The sequence below is a fragment of the Phaethon aethereus genome (genome assembly GCF_964289735.1).
Source record: "Phaethon aethereus genome assembly, chromosome: 3".
Lineage (NCBI taxonomy): Eukaryota > Metazoa > Chordata > Aves > Phaethontiformes > Phaethontidae > Phaethon > Phaethon aethereus.
Genome location: NC_138576.1, coordinates 40776728 through 40802528, shown reverse-complemented (window position 1 = coordinate 40802528; position 25801 = coordinate 40776728). Strand labels below are relative to the sequence as shown.

Below are 25801 nucleotides of genomic sequence, written 5' to 3'. Positions count from 1 at the left end.
TCAAGTATGCAAGAATGTTACAGCAAACAATACAGAAATCAGGGTAAGACTTGCTTCACTAAGACTTCCAGAAGAAAACTTTATTCGACCTTCAACTGCTGGGTAAACTCTCTTCATCCTCTGGAGGTAGCGGGAAACAACCTCAATATCAGGTTCACCTAAATGAAGAAAGAAAAGTGTTCTCTGCAGCAGCCTAGCTCTCAACCAAAATTTAAGAACCTGTCTAAAATTGCAGTTCTAGCTCAAGTTTTAAAGCAAACTGTTTTCTATGGTTTGCCATGCTGAATCGGTAAATATCAAGACAGCGCAGGGGTCTGTGGAGCTGTTTCTTGTGCACAAATAAAAGATCTGTGGTGGTTTGTAGCCAGAATATTTGGTGGCAACCCATATTTTATAAAAAAAAAAAAATTCTCTTCGCATTTTTGGTTTGGTTTGCATCTGTTACAATGGTAACTTCCAGTCAGATTGAGGTAGATCAAGATAGTCTCCCACCTGTTCAGGGTAGTGCTATAGATCTGGCAATGCTATCACTTGCACCTTTTCAAATATAACTCCTTTTTTTAGGAATAAGTTCCAATCTGTGTGCTGCTGCATGCACATAAAGTATGATGTGGGTTTTCTGCAGTGAAAGACCCTCTTCAGTCACCGCTGCCAGCCATCTCACGAGCCCCTTTCTGGTCCAAGCTCTTACAATCCTAAAGTGCAACACCTCCATCTTAAAAGTAACTATAATTTTGCCCCTCTGCTATACTGTAAGACTTTACCAGAACGTTTCAAGTGTTCCTTTTCATCATTCCTAATGATTTCTCTCTATGTGTATTTATTTCAGTGTACAGATATTTATTTATTATAAATAGAGGTATTTACTGAAAACTACAGCCTCCCCAAATCTAGAAGCCGTAGGCTGAATTTGATTTAAAACATCAATCCTACCTGTGGGAATCCATTTGAAATTTAAACACCCTGTAGAACCAAATAAATAGTCTTTAACGAAGGTCCAAAAGGAAAGTTTTTTTGGTAAAAGCATTTTTACCATCCAGAAGAACAACACATGAAATTAAAATTAAATGTTCTGCAAAATGTAGATGTGGTTCTAGAAGATACTTTTTTTTTTTTTAAATACAGCACTACATCCTTTTTCTGTTTTCAGAAATAATGAACTTTAATCTGAAAATTTTTTTGAAGTTTCCCTTTGTCCTGGAAGATGTACATGTCAAATGTATGAACGCTGAATTTCTAACAGCTTGCAGCTTAAGACAACATTGTAAAACACTTCCTTTCTACCTCTGTGGCGTGATGTTTGTCAGCACCCCGCGTGCTGCTGCCTCCAGAACTCGCAGGAGTCCCGCTGCTTTCGGAGGGGCAGGCTAATTCCCGCAGAGCAAGTCGGCATCTTTCCCCTTGCCCTCTGTGCTGCTCGCCTGAGCTGCGTGTCCTTTGGTAGTAGAGGTGACGACTCTGTCTTTGCAAGTAGTTCTATGCAGTGGAAAGTTAAGGTCTAAAGAAAATAGTAGCTTTCTTTTTGACGCATTGTTTAGTAATGAGTACAAGTACAAGGCAGTACACCTAAGAGGTACTCCCTGTAGTGTGTTTTTTGCTTTTTTTCTGGTTTATCATGACCTCCGAACTGCTCTCTAAGCAGCGCTCAATTGATAAGGCTCAGGTTCTCTTTGAAACGTCTGTGATTTAACTGAAAAAGAATATATGCTGGCCACAACCAAAACTAGCAATCCAGAGCAGTCAGATTAGAAGCAAATTGAATCTATCCAGTAAAAGCTAGGAGTCTGAGACTTGTACTACAGAAGGATCTTTTAACTTTTGGGAATTGTTTGTCTGCTACCCTGTTAGTGGCCATACTTACCTTTACTGTATCCCAGATTTTTGTCTTTCAGCATATGATAGCCATCTCCTCCAAATAACATATAGGATGGAAGAGTCACGTTGTATATTTCATCCATCTGGAGCGGGACGTAGGCTGGGACTCGGCAGGCTGTGCAAAGCACTTCTAAGCTAACAACTCTGCTTCCCGGGGCTCTGGAGATATCATAGACCACGTGGATGCCTACAAAAACACATGTCTGAATGCCATTTCATGCAGTGCCCATTGATCGTATAGGGCTAGAAGCAGCATCCTCCATCATCTTCAGCTGATTCTTTACATTAGCTTCTGTGACTGAGAGAGGTTGTATTGTTCTGAATTACACCAGTTAATGCCCGGTTTTCCTTGCATAGCGTTCAACTTTTATGCAAGAAAATCCATGAGATTAGAGAATTGCTAAAGTGCTGTCCCACCTCAGTTACTTATTTGATCATCTGTTCTTGTCACTACTCCACAGAAGGAAATTAGTTGTCATGGGACTAGGATACCGCAAGACAAAAATACCTTCCCTTATTTCTGTAGTCATCTGCCTTCTCATTCCCCTGGCTTGTTGGCTGAAATGACTTCTTTTAAAGCCAGCCAGCCACCCTAACTTAGCGGCTATTATGGATAATGGGCACTGTCCTGAAAAAAGAAAGCCAGGCCAGGGCTGAAAGTTGCGGTTTCTACTCGCTGCAGGAAAAGTAACTTTTCTAGTCATGAGCCTTCCTCGGTCAAAGCCTGGGGAGAGTTAGGCCCCCAGAACAGGACTGCCAAGAATTTGCTGATCAGGAAGCCACTAAAGCTCGTCCAAAGCACAGAGGCTCTTTCAACCCTGGCACTCTTCCTGCTCTGGGTCGTCTATCCTGAATGCTTTCCAGAGCTACCAGTTATCTTTTTTTCTGTGAAAAGGTAGCAAGCAGAAGGGCTGCTGCTTCTTTACCTTACTGGTACCCATGAACCTGCTAACTCATGGGTGAATTGTCTGCAAGACGTGGGTTGTGTCCTTGGCATGTGGGGCTTCTAGATCACATGGAGGGGGTAGTGCCCCCATCACCAGGCTACATGGCAGGAGAGGCATGGGGGGGGTGGAAATCCCTCAGCCTCTGCCCCTGAAGCTTAGCTCTTTTGCTAAATAAACAATAAAGTCTGCACTGCATCACAGAGAGACCAGGAATAAACATGACTGTAGCCTAGTACACTTCTGGGTAAATACATGGGGAGCTGCAATTCAAGAAACGCATCTGTTTTTAATATTAACTGTTCATCCCTAAAATATTTAGAAATTCACTGGACCAATTCCATAGCTCGCTTGAACTAACTCTAAAACTGTCAGCAATCATTAGACAACGGCACAAAATTATTTTGATAAACTGAAATTTGGCAATAACTGGCCGAGATATCCAGTCTGGGGTTTCAGGTAGGCTGCCAGCAAAGAACTGAAAACGGAGTTTGTTGTAGCTATTATTACTGTGTTATAGCTACAGTCAGTTATATCTTCCTGTAGTTAACTGAAGTGTTCAGCTGCTGCCACTATGGGTTACTGACCCAGCTGGGAATCCTGTCTCTGCTGAAGGAACAGCAATGGCCTGTGCGCTGCAGCAGCTAAATCACACGTACACAGGACAAACAGTGTTAGTCAGCCGGCACGCGTGAGGCAGAGGGCTAGGGTGTACAGCCAGCTTATTTCCATTCTTAAAGAGGCTTCCAGGTGTAATACAAACAAGGCCAACATAACGGATGGCTGGCTTGGAAAACTGGGAAGAGGAAAGAAAAAAAAACGTACCCCCAACCTGCAGCAGCTCTCCGCTTCCTCTTCCGTATCTGCGCACACTGTGCTCAAAAGCTTCTTTCAGAGTGGAGCCTTTTACCCTGACCAGATCAAACCGACCTCCAAATGGCAAAACCGACAGCAAATCTTCCACAGTAATGCTACCTGGGGGAACGAGACTTTGTTGACATTACATTTTTTTTAAAGTTTACAATGTTATTCTAGGATCATTTAACAGCACATTTTTGACAAGGAACATGGCAAATACAACTTGAGAAAATGAGGGTGAGTAGAGGTAGGGATTACATATATTGTCCCAATCAAAGAACCTGCATCTTTATCATCCATCCAGTATCAAGACCAATAAATCTGAGTTTGATGTAACTGCATGTATTACTATTCAAATAACTCTACTAAAGGAGATTACAGACCACCAATCTGAGATGAAGAAAAACAGATATCCTTACTAAGGCAAATTTTCCAATTGCTTAAGACTTACTCATGCAGACCTACAGAAAAAAATAGCAAAAATGAAAAAACTGCTTGTGTCAGTTCTCATTTATGTGATTGCAGGAAAATAAGAACTTAGCATTCAAAAAACCCAGAATTCACTTATTCTACAGCAGACTACAGGAAGCTCCCAGCGACCATACCATGTGACCCTCTACAGTAGGAGGCGAAGAAGTACCCACTTTCTTTGTTCCAAGGCAGCAAGGAGAGAGGGAAATGATAAAAAGCACTGTGTACAAACAATGCTAGCTAACTTCTATTAACGTCAGCCTGAATGCAGTTGGGCTCTAATGATGGTTAACCATTTCAGAAAGTTTGAAATAGCTTCCAAACACTGTGCAAATCCCATCAAAATGAGCCTAACACCGGGTTCAGGCTTGCACGATAACTTGATTCTTCCTTCTTGACAAAGTTGTCATTCAGCTTGTAATTTTACATACCATTAGTGCTCTGTTCATCGATGGGTGACCGTATCCCACCTCCATTCAGGATGCACATTGAAACATGGTTCCATGACTTGTTATCTGGACATCCGACATTCTCATAAAGCTACCAAAAGAAAACGTTTAAACTGATTTTCAATCTTCACTTAGTCTAGGCTCTGGAAATTTACACCCAATACAATCCGAGACTGAAAAGAGATAGAAAAGTTTTAGATTTTCTTTGACATTACCTTCAGTCCCACTGTAAAATACTTCATTATTAAAAAACCCCAAAAAACCAAAACATGGCAAAACACATTAAAATAAGTCTTTTGCTTTGTTAAAATATTTGCCTTTTTCTGTAATGAACTCTCAAACTCTCCCATAGTCTGTGTGTATATGACATGACCAGGGCAGGCCAGCTGAACAAAGGAAGGATGATTTTTTGATTCCAATAGCTGTGATAAAGACAAATGATTTGAGCATATTTGGAGAACTGGGAAATGAAGAGGACCTTAAATATAGCTGTACATGACAAACATGTAAGGGACTATATAAATTAATCTAGCTCTTGTTGTATGTTGCAGGAAATTAAGATTTTTCAGCTTCTCTGAGATCGGTTTTTAATATTTGGAATGGTCTTGCCAAATTAGAAAGACATAGAAGACTGGAGGAGCAGGAAACAGGCATACTAGATCAGACCCAAAAGTCTACTCTGCACAGCATCATGTCTCCAACAGTGGCAAAACTCTGACCAAATGCAAGGACAAGATAATATTTGCTTGCGACATCCTAACTAGTAAAGAAAATGAAGACCAGGGATTTACTGGGTTTCATAAGCATGATAAGCCTACAGTGTTAATCCTCAGAAATAACTAAACAGAACAGGAAAAGGCTGAGAAAAGAAACAAGGGTAATGGAAGGGATGGACTGGTTTGCATACAGGAATGACTACGGTTGTCTCACAAAAAGAGAAATAGAGGAAAGACAGAAGTCTGTAAAATCAAGAAGGGCATGTGGAGGCTGGGTAGGAATTGGTGTGTTTTCTCATTTCAAGAATGATAAAAAAATAAGAAAGAGGCATAGAAGGGTGACAAGGATGGTCAAAGACACAGAAAAGTTTCTGCATGTAAGACAGGCTAGGACTGTCTGACCTGGTAAAGAGACAACAGAAGGAAAATATTTGAGAAGCCTATAAAATCATGAGTGGTGTGAAGAGCATTGATAGGGACCAAGTGTTCCAGTGCAAAGACTACCCCTAGGCCTCCAGTAGGCATCCAGCCAGTGGGCAGCAAGCTGCACACAGACAAAAAAGCAAGGTCTCTGCCCGGGGTGCAGGCCAGCGGTGGAACACCCTGCCACCGGCTCTGGTGAAGGCTGAAGGCAGTCAAAGGGAGATGGGGCAAGTTCAAAGGAAGAGCAGTTCCAGTGGGAGCTTGTAAATACCAAGACGCCACTTCTGGCTTGGGAAGTCCCTGAGCTACAAGCTGCTGGGAGATGGGGACAGATTTGAATAAGGTGTCTCCACAGGCTTGCCCAGGTGTACGCTCTTCCCTCACCATCCTCCCTCAGTCACCCTCAGAGACAAGACATTTGGATGGTCCATCCTGTCCTCTGTTCCAGTTTTGCCACTTCGCTGCTGCACCCCTATGCTAAGTGTTTGCAGCCTCTGACTTGTAGGTGAGTAAATCCTTTGTAGCCCAAGCTTAGTGATCAAAGTTATTCCCTGAGGCCAGATCCATGAGATATTCTGGAGTTCATAACTCATACTTAATCAATGAATAGATTTTTTTCTGTTTCAGTCTGAACTATACCCCCTATTTTACTAATTTGCCTGGAAGAGTTGTCAGGATTATAAATCTGCAATTTCTCTGTTCCCCACAGATGTATTTTTACATTATGGTGCTACACTCTCCAGTTCTGAGCACAGAGGCAGTTTAAAGCAAGAACTCACACACTGACATTAGCAATTTCACAGCCATTTTGCATTCGAGTTCCTTTGAAGTCCTTTGTAAAATGCCATCTTGTTCTGTCAATCTTTTTCCCTAAGATTTTGGGCTACCGTTGGGAGAAGCAGCACTGAACTAAACAGACCTCTGTTCTGACCCACTACAACCACTCAATCAATCTTTCGCACTTCTCAATCTCTGGATTTCCCAGGGCAACTCTAAATATTAAAGCCCATGGCACACAAAGGTCTGTTTTTCACCTTCACAGCCCTGAATGCACGACACCGGACAGGAAAGCAAGTGTAGAATGGGTAATGCAAAGACCATGAAGGGCGATCAATGTATCTACTGATGACTCCAGATGGTTGTCTAGATACATCAATTTAACTAAAGTAAAATTTGACCTCCCAAGACAAAATGAATAGCAAGAAAATCTACGGACTTCTGAAAGATTACAAAGTTACTTTCTTTAAGCTTAAAAAGTGCTAAAGCATTTGATCACATCTTCCAAATAAAAAAATAAAAACAGTCTAGCAGGAAGAAAAAAGCAGGGTGATGCAACTTCAGTAGAACTGTATGCAGAATGCCCAAATCTTAATCTAATTTGGAAATTAGCCCATGTTCTAAGAATTATTTTAAGATTTACAATAAAAGCAATCACATGGATGACTGGATGAACAGCTTTGGGGAAATATCTAAATGAAGACTCGTGATTATCAACTGGCTCCTGACTTTGTGGCAATGCTGCAGGACGTCTGTGGCAGCGTGCATTTTCTGGAAACAGGTCACGTTAGTGAACATTTTTCCCTGGAGGACCCAAAGGAAATGGTGCTGCTGTGGGAGAGTAAAACAACCAAAACCACCTAGTTTAAAAACTGGACGTGACTTCTCATAGAAAGACCTTCTGAGTCATATGACCGTTAAAGCCCAGCCATACCTGTCAGGCTGCAGCAGGGGCCGGTGGCTCCCTCTGGGCTGGGGTGCTGGGGGCTTCTACCTCCTCTGCACCCAGCTGTGTGTATGGCCTCTCCCCCCCTCTTTGCTTCAGCTGGCACCTTTCGGACTCTTCGGGAGAGAATTCATATCAGTAACTCGGTAGAAAACTACACAGAATTTTTTTTTCTGGGCTAGTGCATTAAAAAAGGGCGACAGCAGAGCCCAGTGAGTAATGACGGGGGAGAAGGTAAGTGCTATGAGCCCAGGGTCAGGAGCAGGGCAGGAGCAGGGCAGGGGAGCAGAGCTCTCCTTCTCACTTGAGGAACGGGCTCTTAGATCAGACTGCCATGTCTCTTAACACCGCAGCCTCAAAGCCAGCTGCGAACAAGCCGTTCTCTATATGAGGATACACATGAAGAATAAACCACTCCTTATTCTGTTCGGCGAGATTCATTATAGCCTTGGCTCCTGCCAGATCCTTCTAGGGACGCGCTAGATGTTACGGTATTAGAAAGCAGCACAGAGCCCCTGCACTGATAGTTTGGAGCCTGGGAGCGTTTCATCTGATAGTAACACTTAGATGTAATTGCCATCTGCAGTGGCAAGGTCTTACCACGGCATCACAAAGCAAATTCCCCATGTTACATTCTTGGAAACGGCATGCTTGGCTTGTACCGTTCAGGTAAACACTAGTTTTTCCAATCTCTTTAGAATAATTTCCCAGGTTTTTCCTCCATTTTTCCACTTCTTCTTTAATGTGCTCATCTATAAAGTAGTATAAAAGTATAAAGTAAGCATCACACATATCTCACGTTAGTGACAATTCAGTGAACACAAAGCTTAGGGAAAAAAGCCTGCTCTTCTTGATTCTAAAATGTTATACTTCTCCCTAAAGGCTCTTCATGCAACACAACATCTACACTCACTTCGAATAAAGCCTGTAAAGGGAGCAGGCAGGACTGCACGATCAAGTGAACAAGCTATTCCTCTGCCACAGCAAGGTTATCTCCTCTATAACGCTTAAAAATATTTTTTCCCAGTCCTGTTCTAACCTCTGACCAATGTGGTTTCTAGTACCTACCTTGACAGGTAGATGAATTTTTAATATACAAGTGAGCTTGGTCTTTATTTGACATCATCTCTTGCCTCCCCCCCCCAATTATAGCTTCCTCCCCTTTAACATAGTGCTAAAAGGAATTCTAACTCAAATATCAACATCAAGGAATAAACCTTTTATAGAAATTAATTCTCTATGCACATGTCTTCCAGGTGCAAATCTAATTCTTTCAGAAAAAAAGATAGAAATATACCTGTATATACAGACAGATAATGTCACAACTGTTTTGTATCAGCTACTAGTTTTAAGCAATTTGCCATCTGTCAGCAACAGCAACGTTTATAGAACGAGAGCACCTACGTATCTGAATTTTTACTTTTAGCAACATCAGAGAGAGAATGTAAAGTCTCTTTACATCATCTCATTACATTGATAGATCACTGAGGAAAACAAAGTAAATAAGAATATCTATGAACAAACCATTCTTAAAGGATTTATTTTATAGTCAGGCAGAACCTAGAAAGTCTGATATAAGCTCAGAGCTTCATACAGCAAACACTGGACAAGAAACAAAGGCTAGAGAACCAGCCTCGGGTAATTAGAGAGCTGACAAAAAGCAGGTAACAGAGCTCAGACAGAGTTATGAACAGAAAGCAACAGACAGACTCCCCTCCTCCCAGTTCTTTGAACATTTCACAGCTGAAACATCGAACACATTCGGCACTGAAAACAAGAATTCATGGGTTTGTATATTATATTTGCTCTTTGCCAGAGTATTCCAACTTTTTTCTAGAACATTTCCACTTTCTTCTATTGCCCTAAACTCAGTTCTGATGAACCCAGCCTCTGGCAAAACAGTGTAAATTAGTCCTCATAATGTTTTAAATCATAATTACAGGGCTAGCTAAAACGGGCTCTGCTAAATGGTAAAGCAGTGTACCACCCGAGTTCCTACAAAAGGACTTTCAGTGATTTTAAATAGACAAAAACATACACTGAATTTGTGCATATTCAAAGCTCACTGTTCAGAACGAGAAACAGAGGCAAAGGGGTACAACCGTAACACAGCCTGAACCCTACACAGAAGAGAACTGCAAGCTTAGGAAGGAAGCTGAATTCTTCTGTGACATTGTACTGTGTATTTAACATAATAACACTTGAATTGTAGTAGAGTGCTGCTGGCAAATTCAAATATCTAGTGCACATACCTTCAGGAACACTGCTGTCCAGCAGAATGGGGTTTCCAACTGCTTCAACTACATTTCCTTTCTTGTCAAATGTAACATTTAAATAACCAAGGTATTTTCCATAAGCATAAGCTTGTACGACTGGCACCTTCCTCCCATCGTCTGAGTCAACCATGAATGGATATGGGCCAGCTGGCTGTTCAGTAGAGGGTGGGGTGCCTGCATGAAACAAGCATGTAAAGCGGGTCTTCAGCTCATGTGACCTTCAAGGAATTATTAGAACGACATTTCAAATGTTTCTCAGCCTTAAAAAAAAACAAATGGGGTATCAAGCAGAAACAACAACAAATGTATTGCACGACAAGCACACATTTGATTGTTCAGTTATGTTACTTCATAAAGGACAATGTTGTTTTCAGGACATGGGCTCTAATAACTGCCACAGTGTTTTTTAAGTTGTGACAGCACACTCCTCCATGACATCATGTCACAATAGCAACAAAGGAACTTTTCATTCCAAATATTTCAGCCTGAACCTCTCAGTAATGCACACATACCAGCCTCCGGATGAAGAATTTGTTGTTAAAGCCTTTACACTACATTATTCTGCATCAGATAGAAAATGAGAATGTTAGTAAAACATACGTAGGACTTCTTGAGATGAAAAAGTCTAAACTATTTTTATGGATAATATGCAGGCAGAATACCCACAAGCAGTTCTGTGAATTTGTGCATACACCCAACTGATTATTTTTTACTATACCAAACTTAGCCTCCAAAATTTAAGAGAGGCGAGGCTGCAAACCCTCTGCAAAAGCAAGCCTCATTAGCGTTAGAGTTATGTGCTCATGGATTTAAAACTCTTTATCAACCTGCAAAGTTTGAAGGGTGATTAGATGTAGGACTTAGAAACAGATAGCTTAAAGCATTTGCAGAGCAAAGAGATCTCAGCTCAGTCGGCACAGGCTGCCACAGGGTTTTGAAACCACCCAAGGGAGGAAAGCGGCAAAGAAAACTTCACAGGACAGCTCTTGTCTCAAGGGCACCAACCTTCTCCCGGCCTCCTTGGTAACATCGCCCGAGGAGCATCACTCTCCCCCGCTACTCCCGTCAGTATTTCTACCCCACGGTCAGCACAGACCAAGGTCGGGCAGCTCCAAGAGGCAGACCCCCCTCCAACGCCCGCTGCTCGCTCCTGTCCCAAAGCGTTTCCCATCCACGTGTCGGTGAGAGCTGGGGTGCCGGCGGGCGGGGGCATGGGGGAGCAGGGGCAGAGGATGTGGATCCGGAGGAAAGCAGGCTCCTCATTTCCACTGCTCCCAGAACAACTGGTTTCCTTCCATTTACAGTTGTTTACGTGATACGAAATCCTGTGATAAGCAGCACCACAAATGCTCCTCCTAGAACTCCAGTACAATTTGTATTTATCTCTAATCCCTCCTCTTTTCCCGGGAGGATGGCTGTAACGAACTACAAGCTGAACCAAATTTACCAACGAACTAGTTTTTGTACTTTCAGCCTGCCCGACACAGTTGGTTTCTTGGTGGTGCCTCATCACTATTCGATATTTATTTTGGGAAGAATTTAAGAAATCCTGTAGCTAATGAGAGCCCTGCAGGATTTATGCATGCAAAAGTGGCTTGGGTTTTTTTGGAACTGAAAAAGGAATCGTGTTTCATCTCTTGCCCTTGTGTAGTCCTCAGATGCACAGAGCATTAGCAAGAGAAAGTTCTAATGCTTTATGGTCATCGTCTTAGTTCACATCAGCTGCACATGGTTAAGTGCCTACCCAGAGCCTTATGAATTTCTTGCTTCCTGAAGAAATACTTTCTGATATTGATGCTTTCTTGCAGGATAAGTTATCACTACGACATTATTGCATTATATGATAGATGTGTTCCTTCTGAAATGAAGTCTTTTCAGTACATCTTATCCCCAAAGAAAACCGCACTAGAATTCATGCACACATCTCAGACAAAGTGCGAGATGCTGTTTCATTACAAATGCACAAATTCATACTGGGTAACTGAAGAACCTGTAACACTTTCCTGTTTTCTTACCTTGTTTTGGCCAACACTATATTCTCAGAACACCCTTTCTGATGAAAAACAGAAATTAAAACGCTCTAACCTAAAACTACCATTTACCGTTTGAATCAGTTCTACAAACCCAAAGCGCACCCTGAACAAGTCAGGACAACATTTGCCACATAATCTGTGTATAAACCGGGGATTTGCAAATGTCTTGGAGACAGACAAGTTGGATCAGTCCCTTGTATTAAGATATCTCTATAGAGGTGTCTGCATGGGCAGTACGTCTCTCAACTCCCAAGACAGCCAGAGATTCAGCTGGCCAGCTGGTATGTCTCCACTCAGACTGAGCTGAAACATTCTCCCAAATTCTGCTGCCAGTTATTGATTACATCTCTATTGATTTAAGTGAGAGCTTATAGGCTCAATATACACATAGACATACACACAGACACTTAAATTAGATGTTTTACTATGCAGTCAAATCACCTCCACAGATGTGGCTATTTCACTGTGAACGAAATAGCCAAGGGCTTTGACTCGGAAGGGAATGGTTCACAAATGCACTCATGGTGCTCCCGGTTGGATTAGCAAGTACTTTTCAGCACTTGGAATAAAAATTATAGACTCAGACCACATTCTATCAAAACCTATATTTTTGACTAAATAAGTAGATACATATTTTTGATGTGTCTCCCCCAGATATTTCTTCTTTTTTATTTTTCTCACTGCTCCAGTATTAATAAGAAAGTAAGCCAGACTTGTTTTATCAAAACAGTACAGCCCTTGGAAAAGAGACCAGAACCCATTCTCAGCTGAGGTCTTTAACCTGAAGGCTGCAGAGTCCCATCCTGTGTGCTCTCTCTGGCCTTGTGAATCCTGAACAGCTTCAAATGGGGAGAGATGGAACTCTCCTTAACCTAGTCTGGTCTGACAGCAGGGTACTCCCCGGGATGACAAGAAATGCGCACGTGAACTCCTACAGATCTAGACAGGATATGAACTCAGGTATATCAACTCGTGGAGCTCTTCAGATCACAATTCAAACTGTGAACAGTGGCACCTCTTTGGACCACACCCAATAAGGTATTTTGACTACTATGGCTACCACTTCAAGGCACAAACTCTCTACAGGCATTGACAACAAGCCTGTGCAAAAGAATCTGGATTCCACTGTGTAAGCCCACAATGAATGCACACTTTGAATACTGTGGGCATCCTTGGTTTCCCCATCTCAAAAATAATTCAGTAAAACTGCTGAAAAATGCCACCAGTGGGCAGCAGGCCGCATGCAGACAAAAGGGCACGGTCTCTGCAGGGGTGTAGGTCAGCGGTGGAACACCCTGCCACCGGCGGTGCTGAAGGCTGAAGGGACTCAAGGGAAGACAGGGCAAGTTCAAGGAAGAGAAATTCCACTGGCAGCTAGTAAATACCAAGACGCCACTTCTGGCTTGGGAAGTCCCTGAGCTGCAAACTAGTGGAAGGTGAGAGGAGATTTGAACACACCGTCTCCACAGGCTTGTCCGCTATCCCCTCACCGTTCCCCCTCGGTCACTCTTGGAGACAAGATGTTGGGATGGATGGCCCTGCTGTCTGTTCCAGTTTGGCCACTTCTCTGCTGCACCCCTGTGCTAAGTGTTTGTGGCCTCTGACATGTAGGTAAGTGTGTAAATCCTTTGTGGCTCCACCTTAGTGATCAAAGTTATTCCCTGAGGCCTAATTTAAGAGATATTCTGAACTGTTTAATGTATAACTGTAACATGCAATTGTTTCTCTTTAAGAAGTGGGATAGTAAAAGGTGAGAGCCTGGATGAGACGAAAAAGGCAGGAGAAAGTGAGAGGAGATGAGTAGGGAGAGGAGAGGATAAAACGGACGGTGCAAAACACCTTTATAAAAGTGGTTAAGTTCCTAGGGTGCATGGTGCTATCGCTGTGACTGGGGCACAAGGGAAATTTTGCTGAAAACTGCAGAAGAGTTCCTGTTATAGTCTCAACCAGTTAATGAAGTTTCTGCTAAATTTAAATTTTAAAAACAAAAGCAAACCCCAGCCTTTCTTTTATTTGTGTCCTTACACACTGGCACAGGGAAGGCAGCAGCACTGGAGAAGCTGCTGGTGGCAGGTTCTGCTTAAAGTAGCATTGCTGCGGAAGAAATCAGATCAACAATGTTTCTCTCTGGAATGATGTCTATCTCTAGGGAAAAGTAAAATAAAGTCCGAGATTAAAAGAGGGTCTGAAAGAGACAGAGGAAACTTGGGATAGGTTTTTTAATGGCAGGGCTAATGGAGACCTATGAATACAGAATCAGATTCTATGGGAAATCAACATCGGTATCACTTTGAAATCTTATATAATCGATTTTTTTTTTTTTTTTAAGTCACACACAAGGTTAAATGTAAACATCTTGTTTACTAATTTATATGTGTGTTCTTGAAACAGGTACAATATGTTTGGCAGTAATTTACCACTGTTACTACCTTTGTTCCTCTGTCCCACTTTGTATAGGTCACCTTGAACATCCACAGCAGTAAGGAACATGTCAGTGAGTTAGGGCACTTCTTGCTCACAGGCTGTTTTAAATTAGTTTCTTCCATGGAAGTTATGGATAGGTACCAGCTATGAATCTCACCTAGCATAACCAGCAGTAAACTATGTTTGTGAAAGCCCTCCAAGTTTAAAGAGAAATGGTTTCAGTTTTACTTTAGAAGCAACATTTTAGTAAGAAGTAGAATACCTGTATACAGAAATGTGTTTGTATGTCCTCCAATTACAACATCCACTCCTTTCACTTTTTGGGCAATATTTTTATCCACAGTAAAACCAGAATGTCCTAGTGCAATTATTTTGTTCACTCCCATAGCAGTAAGTTCATTCACTTGTTTTTGCAATGCTTCAATTTCATCTTCAAAGATTATATCATCCCCTTAAAAAACAAAAAGAACAAATATGAATATATTTACAAAGTAACTTAATTACCAGTTTTAACAAAAATAATATAGTGGATATTGGATACTATTTTGTATAATTGATGGAACTTTGAATGTCAGTGGCTTTCAAATGTCCTTAGTTGATTCATGCTCCCGATCTGATGTTCTCCAGTCTCTCAGAAGCACCTGTGTGCTTAGACTAATACAACATTCCTGCACTGAACTATATGTACTTGCCTATACTGAACAAGTTGTAACTCCATAAAAAAATTCCAGTGACACCAATTGTGGGATCAAAAATTGAATGGCTTTTCTTATTTAGCTAGAGAAAACTAAACATGCCAGTAAGTGTTTGAATGTAAGCACTTGTATTGTACTTGAAAGGTTTCTTTTCTTCCCAAATTGTATTTCTTTGAGATCTCCTACCTTCTCCGGAATTAAATCTCTCTCTTTTTACTCCACACTCATCTCATTCTTTCCCTTCCCCTTCTGAGGCTTTAAACAGCAGCTCCTTCAAAGTCCTGCACTAAACTCTGAATTGCCTTTTTATACAAGTTCTCACCTAATGCGAGCCACTCTCAGTAATACCAATACAGCACAGCACACAACTGAGCTACCATCCTACAATGGGAACATAAAGAACGGAAAGGAGAAACCTCTCTTCCGGACCACGATGTTGGGAAACACGATCTTTCTGCAAGGCTTCTGTGCCTGCTGAAACTATTTTAACGTGACAAACAGTTACAAGAGCACTAGACAAACATGAGCTTCCATCCTGGGCACAGTGTTTTGGGTTGCGCAAAAGGACTTCCTATGTAGGAGGCTAATTTCTTTGACAAAGTTTTAAGAATAGATTTTAAGAACAGTCTCAACAAACTGTATTCCTAAGCTTTATGGTGAAGACAACCGAGTAACGTTTCTACCAATTCCCCTTCTACCTAATTCATCTCCTTCCTGAAGAGTTTTTTTGATCAAACCATTTTGAAATATGCCTTTAAAGTCAAAAGATTTACATTATTTCATAACAAAGGGAGGAGTGAAACAAATTCACAATCCAGTGCAAAATGTCTCAGGAAATTAAGAGGAAGCTGCTACAATGGAAGAGATAAAAGAGGGTTACATAAATTGGTTCACCACCACACCCATTGAATAGTTCTGTTACTGCCAGAGGGAATCTCTGTACTGCACATTGCTGAGCAAATTGTGCAGCGCATCCCCACATTTTCTTCCTGTGGACCTCTTCTTAGAATCAAAGAGTCATAAGTTAATTGAGGTTGGAAGGGACCTCCAGGGGCCATCTAGTCCAAAACCCGCTCAAAGCGGGAACTCAAAGCCAGATGAGGATGCTCTGGGTCTTGTTCGAGCAAGCTGAAATTCCACAACCTCTCTGGGCAACCTGTTTCATGGCTTAACCGCTCTTACCATGACAAATTTTTTCCTTACGTCCCACCATAACTTCCTGTGGTACTACTTGAGCCCATTGTTTCTTGTCCTTTCTATGTGCCCCTCCGGGAAGAGTCTGTCCCTGTCTTCTCTATAAACCCCCTTAAAACAGTGGAAGACTGCACTTAGTTCCCCTTTAGCCTTCCTTCTCCAGGATGAAGGAAGCCACCGGCTTCAGCTCGTCTTTGTACATCCTTGTGCTTGACAGAAGCTGGGCCTGATGCAGAGCTACTGGCAAAAGTGGAAGTCTGAGAAATGCTCCTTGAGCGTAGGCCCTTCACGTGCTCATCTTGCCACCCATGGACCAGCTACAACAGCCATGCACACCACGGTGTGGAGACCAGTTCAGTAAAGAGAGCAGAGTTCTCTAAATGAAGAGCAAGAGCAAGCTGCTGACTACCTGTGCGGGCACGCAGTTGTCTGCAGGCTAACGTCTCCCATGGCATGCGGCCAGGTGGCCCACGATAACCAAGCCCTTCCCATCAGCACCAGCTCTGCTACCCCCCGACGCCACTGCCGCCTACACTGCGCCACACACTGAAGACGTATTATTACTAATCTTCAATCCGCATTAAAACAAACCAACCTACTTTCATAACGAGGTGAGAAACGAGGCCCGTCCCATGCCAGTACGTCCAGCTCTCTCCCGGGACTGGCAAGGCAGGGCACAGGCAGCCACCGGGGCTGGGGCCAACCCACCCGCCCAGCGACTGCCCGCTGCCCACCGTGCGCTCAGAAAGGGATTCCTGCTCGGGGGCTGCAGGGGCTTTTCGCACCCCCTCTCCGCAACCTAGCCGTGGCGTTTCAGACAGCGTAGTGTCCCAGTCATCTCAACACCTGATCTAATCGAGCTGAAACGGGCCAGCAGGTCTGAAACTATACAGACCAAGAACAATTACGCAGCGCTCATTCCTCAAAGAAATCGGGCAAAAAGCAATATACTGCTTAGCACTCAACTGTACATTTTTAAAAACAATCTGAATTGAAATAAAGTGCTTATTTAAGAGTTCGTAATTACTCATGTTGGTATTTCACTTCTCTTTCAAGGTATTAAACTGATGTGACGTCCTCTTCTCTTTTTAGACGGGGTAGAGTTTAAGATAAAACATCCAAACTGTGCTATAAATCAACAAGGAAAAAGAACTGGCTGCATGTTCAAAATATTACGCAAGCTAGCCAGAATAAAGTGGAATAAATGGAATTTAGAATTCCATTTTAGAAAACTCTGCCAAGTTGATAGTTTTAGTAAATATTTTGCTGCCTGTAGGGTTACAGAGTAAGCAGCTTCGGGTTTCCACCTCATACAAAAAGACAGTGGACAAAATGAGATGCATTATTTCACAACACCGAATGTGTATGTAAGCACCTCTCAGGACAGGTAAAGACATCAGCTATTTTGTGGGGTTTACAACATGATTGCAGAACTAAAGCAAGTAAGCTGGTACGATCAAATACTAGAAAGATGGTCTTGGGATTATCAGTGCAAAGCAAATACACAGACAACTCTGTCTAGGTGCCATGTTATGAACAACTCTTGCAGGATATGGAAAAACTGGCTGGGAATTCAGCTGAGATAGCTGTATACAGCAATACAGAGGAGAACTTTAGAAAAACTGCCAGTTGGCCTTAATCTATAAATTGTTCTAAGATTTCCCCATCCCTATGGTTTCCAAACAGTAACATTAACAGTACCTTCAGCAGAGATTAGTTGTTCCTTCACAATGGAAACACTGAGATTTAAGGACTTTAAACTCTGTTCAAGTAGGTTGATAGCTGTTTTAAGCAGACTATAAAAAGTACAGATTGTAATTTCACAATTGTGTTGAAGTTACTGAAATTTAACAATGGAAGAAATCACACTCAGAAAAAATTACCATGGAAAGTAGTCATGTAGAAATTCACACGTTTCAGCATTTTCAAGCTTCCCATTTTGAAGCCTTGAGAATGCCCTAAGAGCATACAGCATGCCAAGGCAACTGCTGCAGAGTCTGAGAAAATTGAATCTTCTGGAGAGTGATGAAGTGTGTAGAGATAAGCAAGGTGCTCAATTTAAAATTCACCACATATCTTATTCATTGAATGAAGGATATACGTTGATAATTACTTTGCCACCTCTGCCATAATTTTATCAGTCTGAAGGATTGCTAGAGCATAGGTGATATATAGTCACTGAGTTACATTAACATACCCTGAATTCACATTTTCAAAGCTTCCAAATGTTCCTCCACACACTGAGAAGGCAAAGCTAAAAATTATGAAAACTCTGATCACTATAACTATCGCTGTTAGAATTTGCCCTGCTTGTTGCTCAGTTACACTGTGGGATATACTTAGCTTAGGGCTGCTTCAGCTCCATCTATGGAGCAACCTTTCTCTTTTAACACTGTTTTTTGTAGTTGCGGTCTCTGTAATGTCTCAGCATACTGAGATATTCAATATAATCATAGAATAGTTTGGGTTGGAAGGGACCTCAGGTGCTACTGGAAATGCATTTAAATGCTTCAGAGAATCATTCCAACACTATCTGGATTTACTGCTAATATATTTATTTGCAATCAAGTTAATTTGATGACCTCACCACACCAACACAGTTGTTTGGAAGAAGAGCTGAGATCTATTTTATTAATCCTTAATGAAGAACAATATTGGCTGTCTGTCCATTTTTCAAACTCAGCCTGATGTTGGATGGTGTCTACCCTCATGCCCTCACGCACAGGTGAAATACTATCACCTACCCAAAACACAGATCAATTTTATTTTTTGTTGAGGGGAAAAAAGGAATGGACTCCAAAGACAAGATACATCATTGTAAAATAGGAGCGAGATACAGAAGTCTGTTCTGACCTCAGATGTCCACTTCTTCATGTTTAAACACAGAGCATAGGAATTACAAAGCACAGAAGGAACAGTTTTATATTCAAATAGTTCCTTAACGTACTGAATATTCCTTGTCTCAAGAAAGCTATGCATTACTTCTCATTCCATTGCTTAGTAATAAGGAAGTAATAATATGAAGTCCTTTTTCAATGTGGAAAATGTTTTAAACCAGTGTTTAGGACATTCCTACTGCAAAAACCAGGGAGAAAAGTCTGATTTTGTCAGACGGGACTGAGCTTTGAGCAGGCAGTGATTCAGATCTCCTACAGCTGATTTAAATGTGTTTCTCATTCCATTAGACCATTTCATTTTACTAAAAAAAAACCCCAAACCCTCAACAAACCAAAACCCCTTAAATGTTGGAATAAATAGTCAGAAACGGAGAAGTCTTTTTCCTCATCAAGTCTAATTTTACTCATGAATGAAGCAATTGTGGTAAAAGCTGAATGGGTGTTCCTTCTGTAGTCTAATTTATGGAAATATTTGAGAAGCTAAAAACATCTTGGGCAATTTCTGCTTCAAAAACACATATTAAGTTCTCCTTTCTTTTACTAGGGCTTGAGCATAGAGGCATCCAAGAGCAAAATTTCAACAGAGGTATGTCTCTAGAGTGATATGTGTTCAAACCAAGACAAGCTGTATTCATGTTTTAACATTTGTTTAAATGAATAAATAACAACAAAAAAACACCAGATTAAAAAACCCAAACAACAATAAAAACCCAAAAGGCCCCTCCAGCTCTCCTGCAATCTCACTGACCTTCTTATATTCTTAGATAACCCAGTGATGCTAAATAACTCAGTTCTATATGAAAATGGGGTTTAGTGTTAACAAGCCTTCTCCAGTTTAAAAATCAGGCAATTACAAAGTTGAATAATACAGGAATATAGTGATAAAACAACAAACTTCTCACTTTTCAGCTGAAAACATTCATCATCTTTGGATTCAGACAAGTGGGCAAGTAATGAAATAGTAACAACGGATATAAACTTACATACTAACGAAAACATACCTGGCTGTGAAAGAAAAGTAGTTTCCTTTGTAGTGTAGCCAACAATTCCTACCGATTCAGAGTCAAAATGTACTATTTTAAAAGGATGAACATATTTCATCATTTCATTTGCTAATGGAGTTTTCCCCTTAATGTTTGCACTCAGGATCGTAAAATTAGCATTTTTAAGAAGAGGATCCAATAATCCGCTCACACCTTCATCAAACTCATGGTTCCCCAAAGCCTGTGAAAAGCAAGAAGCAAATATAAGACCTTACCTCCAATGTTCAGTCTAAATACCCTCATAAATGATATACAAGGTATGTTTGAGAGAAAAAAGTCTATGTTCTAGGGAAGAAAACCCTATCTTGTTTATAACAGCACATTCCTGTTTCTCACGAACACAGAAATGTTACTTTATTTTAGGTTTAGGTTTTTGTTTTTCAGACTCTCTTATGTCAATACAAATATATTTAAATGTGAAAGTGAAAATTAAATAAGTGTCTGTAATCATATACCAGATTAAAACCCACTGATTTTTCATCCTGTAACTGCAAGAAAGAGGATTAACAATAACCAGAAAGGAAAACATGTATTTTGTGTATGAAAAATACATTGTTTAAAAAACATACTGAAGAAAATGTTAAATGCCAATGACAATACTTGTTATCTTTAAATAAAACTTGCATTTTAAGAGCTTGTGCTTGAACTACAGGGGTTTTTTTTAACATATTTAATTCACATTTAGTAAGAATTCTTGTGTCTTCTAATATGTGGCTAGAAAATATAGTTTTCTAGCCATCATAAATATCATTACCTAGTGGAAGCTCTAATGTTTATCAGCTGGGGAGAATCTCCCTAGACAATCCATACTAGGTGTGTGCGCACAGATGCGGATGTGAAGTGCCAAGAGTATCACACAAAACAAGCAGTCCAGTTTATTTATTAGGAAGGTAATACCAACAAGATGAGAATGTTAGTTGTTCTAGGTTGGTTAAGCAGACAAAAATGGACTTACCTTAAAGGACCATGGAATTTTCTCCTACCCACCCCTTTTTCATGCTCAGCCTAAGCTGCTACATGCCTGTGCCTGCAAGTTTGGCGATAGCCGGAAAAAAATCTCCACAGACAGCAACTTTGCAGAAGCACAATATATGCAAGAACTTTGTAGCGTATTTAGGTGTTGGTAAGGGAAAAGGTGCATCTATGGAAACATGGTAATACCATAACTTGGTACAAGTTTCCAGGTAGCAACTGGCATAGAGCGTGAAGGGGTGCTAAAGCCAATGGGCCAACTCTTCCAGACAAAAGCACGCTCATTCATTTCCTTCTGAAGATTCAGTGGGGAAAGTCGCATTCATCTTCTAAAAAGACTTACATACCTCTCTGCTCTGCTTAGCTAAACAACCCTTCTGTGTTTGTTCCAACTTTTATTCCCCAAACAGATGATATTAACCCTGACCACATTCCAACCCAAGCAGGACTCTGAAGCCGCTACATGCATGGAAGCTCACAACTGACTGGCAGTGTCTTTCTGTCGGGGCGAGACAAAGACTCCTGACTCCTCTGATCCCCACAGGCAGGTAGTCAATGGCCCTGCGGAAAAAATCAGGAAATCGGCAGTAACTTGCATTGGCAACAGCTGCTCCCCCAACGCTAGTGAGAACACTACTCCTGCCACTACTTCCCCCCAAGGGAAGGAGCCAAATTGTTTGCATGCTGCTGCAGCACTTTTCCAAAAGAACCGAGAACTATCTTTAAGAAAATCCTGACTTGGGAAGACACAATGCACTACGTTCCATTTCTAACCATATCCTAACTGCAATCTAATTTGCTGTAAAAAAAAAACAAACAAACAACAACAAAAAAAACTCTTAAGAAAACTCATTTTGATGGTGATTGATGTTCCGAAAAAGTCATCCACGGACTGACAGCACATCTCAGAATGGTAACAAGCTATTTCCTTCTGGCTGATGCATATGCTTTCTGTTCCTCCTAAATACCCAATTAACCCCCCCTCCCAAAAGGTTGCAAATGAAGTAAGAATTTGAATTGGATGTAACTGCCATCAGCTTGTTGGGGGAAAAAAAAAACAACAACAAAAAAAATCAACCAACCACTTATGAAACCTTGTTTCTCTTGGCTTTGTAGCTTGCATTTGGATTATTTCATGTCCATTAGGATAAATGCTTTGATCAAAACTTTTCCCATGGTGTGGGTGGTTACAAAGTCTCTTGTTCATGAGAAATCACTGGTGGCTAATAACAGTTTTATTTTTGATGCAGCTCTTCCTTTGGGGAGAAGGACGTGGACTGTTTTGGGTTCCTGTACTCTACCTAACTACCCTTATGCCCAGAGCTTCTAGGACTCTGTACCTGCGCAATATCCTGTTACCAAATCTGAATCCATTGGCCAACATCAGTCTAAGTCACAAGGGCGAATAAGCAGAAATATTAGGGCACACAGCATGTGATCATACAATCCTCCTTTTCACAAGAAACCAGGCCAAAAATATTTCAGAATCAAGATACAAATTAACAGAAGGATGCAACTTAAAAGTAAAACTAGAAGACTTCTATCACTTCTCCAATTACTGCCTTTGGAGTACTTAATTTGGATTTTGGTGTTAATTACACCAAAAAGCAAGGCTAGTGCCAAGAAAATTTGGAAGGCAGTAGTACCTAGCTAAACAAGAGAAAAGAGGCTTGAGGTAATAACAGGCATAAATTAGAAAAGGGCAAAGCTAAAAAACAAAATTTGTCCCATTCATGGAACAAACCTCTATTGCTGCCAGGCTGCCCTAAATCCTCCTGTGGCTCCTTGCCCCCATCCTGCAACAACTTCTATGACTCATGTTCCCTCCTTCATCCTGTTTGTAATCCTGCTCCTGTATCTCATTTCTAACCATTTCAGTAATCCCCACCCTTTCTGTTAGGGATGGGACTTCCCGAATTTTGCTTAAAGAAACACTAGCTCACCCTTCTGCAGTGTGGTTCTTGCCTTATTTCCTGTGCCCCCCCCCCCCGGCCACCATCCCCACTGCATGGTCCCCAGGCTCCATGGGCAGAAGAATCAAAAAGGATGCGGCAGGGCCGCTCAACACTCAGCGACTCTGTCCTCAGGCTTTTTGGTAGCAGAGAAAGGTGCTGAAGTCTCTGCAGCTTCTCAGTCTATCCTGTCTCCTTCTATCCACTGACAATATTCAAATTATAACATGCAGCACCTCCACAGAGAGCAAGAGGTTGACTACTTTGCCTAAGGCATTAGCATCACTACAAGCCTGTGGATACCCAGTAGGGTGTGGAATTTTTTTTAAATCTTATTCAGATGAAAAAGCTCACGGGATCTCCTAACCAGTCTGCAGATGCTTCCTATATAACGTGTTTCTAAAAACTCAGCACTAGTTCAACAGTGCTGATTTTGTCTGAAAGAATTTCTTCTTGTGATATGATCAGGAACTGTACAAGCTCCCAGCCTGCCCATGAACCAGTTAAACCAGCAAACGCAAAGCTAAGAAATTACAGCCATCAGCAAGTTTTGGGAAGAAAGGTGGGAAAAAAGCACCTCGAGTTAATTCTGCACTGCAGAACCCCAAAGTGCTCCCCAGCTCTCAGTGAGGACAAGTCCTGAATGCACACCCTCCTCCCTTTCACCACCAGGAGGGAAAATCCTGTTAATATTATTTTTATGACTAGGATACAGTTCATTAGGCCACGCGAACAGGGAGCAGCATCCTTCACAGACCTGCCTGTCTGGTATGAAGTGTGTTTAGCCTAAGAGAGTGCACTGGGCTTTCTCTTCTGTAGGTGTTCTGAGGCAGAGGGAAGAAACAGGTGAAGCCATTTTTACCTGGGAAAGGGAAGTACTTTGTTTTCCACAGAAAGCAAAAAAAGATGAAGACAGAGGATATGATATGCACAGAAGATTTTTCCCCTCAAGCTGCCAGCTGGGATGAAATAAATACGCAATCACTCCTAAACAGCAGTCACTCTCAAACATAACTTGAATCTCTCTCTTCCTTTCCAGCGTTGTATGCAAGCGAAATAAGCCACAATAATTCTTTATGTATTAATAGGCCCCAAGACAAAAGATTTAAGGAGATGGAGTGACATCCCCAATCTCAGTCTCAAACTTTCTTACCTTCCTCTCAGCACTAGAGCAACCAAAAGAGACAGAGTAAAGGTGCGGGACTGTCACGGTCCCAGAGAGCTCCCTCAGCGATGCGCTGTTACAGTCCCTAGGCCGTTCGCACACAACCCCTTACACCCCGTCACCACCCCAGCTCTGGTGGGACTGGACACGACCAGGGTGGGACTGATGAAAACTAAAAATCCGCACTCTTGGAAACAGCACTGCCAGCGTGTGCCATCTGTCCCTTCGCGCAGGACCGAAGCCGGCAGAGCAGGCTGCGCGCCTCGGCCAGGGTTAACCCCCTCCAACACAGGCCAGGCTTCCTCGCCCGGCTTTTGCTGGGCTCATTCCCATGTCTTTGCTGACCCGTCTCCAACAGAGCCCGTCCAGCCCCCTGCCCGCCCCCAGCCTCTACCTCTCCCAAGCGGAGCCCTTTCACGGCATCCCTGCCTTTTCCTCTCTGTAGCCTTGGCATTAGCTCCCGGTTTCCGGCTGCCAGCTCACGACTTCATTCGGCCAGGTGCCCATCACCCGGGCATCGCTTCTCTTCTCCTCGCTCACCTCCCGGCCGCTTTTGACCACGATTTTAGCATCATCTACAGCCTTCTCTGCTGCAACGCTACGCACTCAACGAGGCGTCAGTGCAAAAAAAAAAAAAAACCGGGAGCAGTGGAGGAAAGGGAGGCATAGACCCAGCACCCAAGGGGGGGTGAAGCCCTCCACCGCGCCGCTCGCCGCCCCTCCGGCCCGCTTTACCATGGCGTCGTAGCGCAGAAGGTTCATGAAGTGGACCGCCTCCCGGCCCTTGAAGCGGGAGAACCACACCGTGCCCTGGTACTGGTCCCCGGCGTCCATCAGCAGCACGTTGCGGTGCGCGGCCCGCTCCGCCGCCACCCGCGCCGCCCGCCGCGCCACGCCGCCGAAGCAGCCCGCCGCCCCCTCCGCGCCCGCGCAGCTGCGCGTCCCCGCGCCCTGCGCCTCCACCCGCCCGTGCACGTCGTTGGTGTGCAGCAGGGTCAGCCGCAGCTCCGCCGCCGCGCACAGCACCAACACCGCCGCCGCGCACAGCCACAGCGCGCCCGCCCGCCCCGCCATGCCGCGGAGAGCCCCTCCGGAGCGGCGGCCGGGTAAAGGGGCTGGCTGCGGGGGCAGGCGGTGGAGGGACGGGGTAGCCGCAGGTGCTGCGCGTCTGCTGGGCGTGTACAAGGGCTGGGGGCCGCCGCCCCGGTCTGCCGGGCGCTTTCCGCGCCGCCGCTGCTCCGCCGGTCCTCGGGGCTCTCTTAAGCCCCAGGCACTGCCCTGCGCCCGCGTACGCCCCAGCCCCCGCTGTCCCGACCTCCCCACCGGTGTCCTTCGCCGCAGCACAGTTGCCGCCGGGTTGGAGCTGGGCTTTCACCGGCTGCTGGAGGTCAAAACGAGAGGGAAACTCAGCTGGTGGCGAAAGGACAAACTCCAATGCTTGCAGGAAGCCTTGGTGAATGTTTAGTACGCTGAAAGGAGTTTCCAAACCTTCACATGAAAATGTTTGCTTTAAGGGTTCCACTCAACCTCTCCCCTCCTCTTTCTCCAACAACGCTTAAAATAAAGAGTGCTATTTCAGCCCTAAAAAGAGTTACACTGCTTTAAGAGTTGATTTAATTATAGCTCTAGTGTTTTTAGTGTAGATTCATGAATCGCTTTCAAGACTTCCCTTCCGTGGTGAAATGCTAAGC

At 42.9% G+C, this 25801-nt stretch overlaps 1 protein-coding gene across 1 annotated transcript; it reads right to left on the bottom strand.

Annotated features, from left to right (window-relative positions):
• Nucleotides 1-25557, bottom strand: NT5E (5'-nucleotidase ecto; the record flags this gene model as incomplete). Its single annotated transcript, XM_081998257.1, has 9 exons — nucleotides 24846-25557; nucleotides 19980-20202; nucleotides 14455-14643; nucleotides 9712-9909; nucleotides 8060-8211; nucleotides 4576-4688; nucleotides 3645-3790; nucleotides 1862-2062; nucleotides 1-158 (listed from the first exon to the last, which is right to left on the bottom strand). Exons 1-9 carry the CDS (start codon nucleotides 25182-25184, stop codon nucleotides 1-3), a joined length of 1719 nt encoding a protein of 572 aa, XP_081854383.1. The 5' UTR covers nucleotides 25185-25557.
• Between the last annotated feature and the right edge of the window lie 244 nt (nucleotides 25558-25801).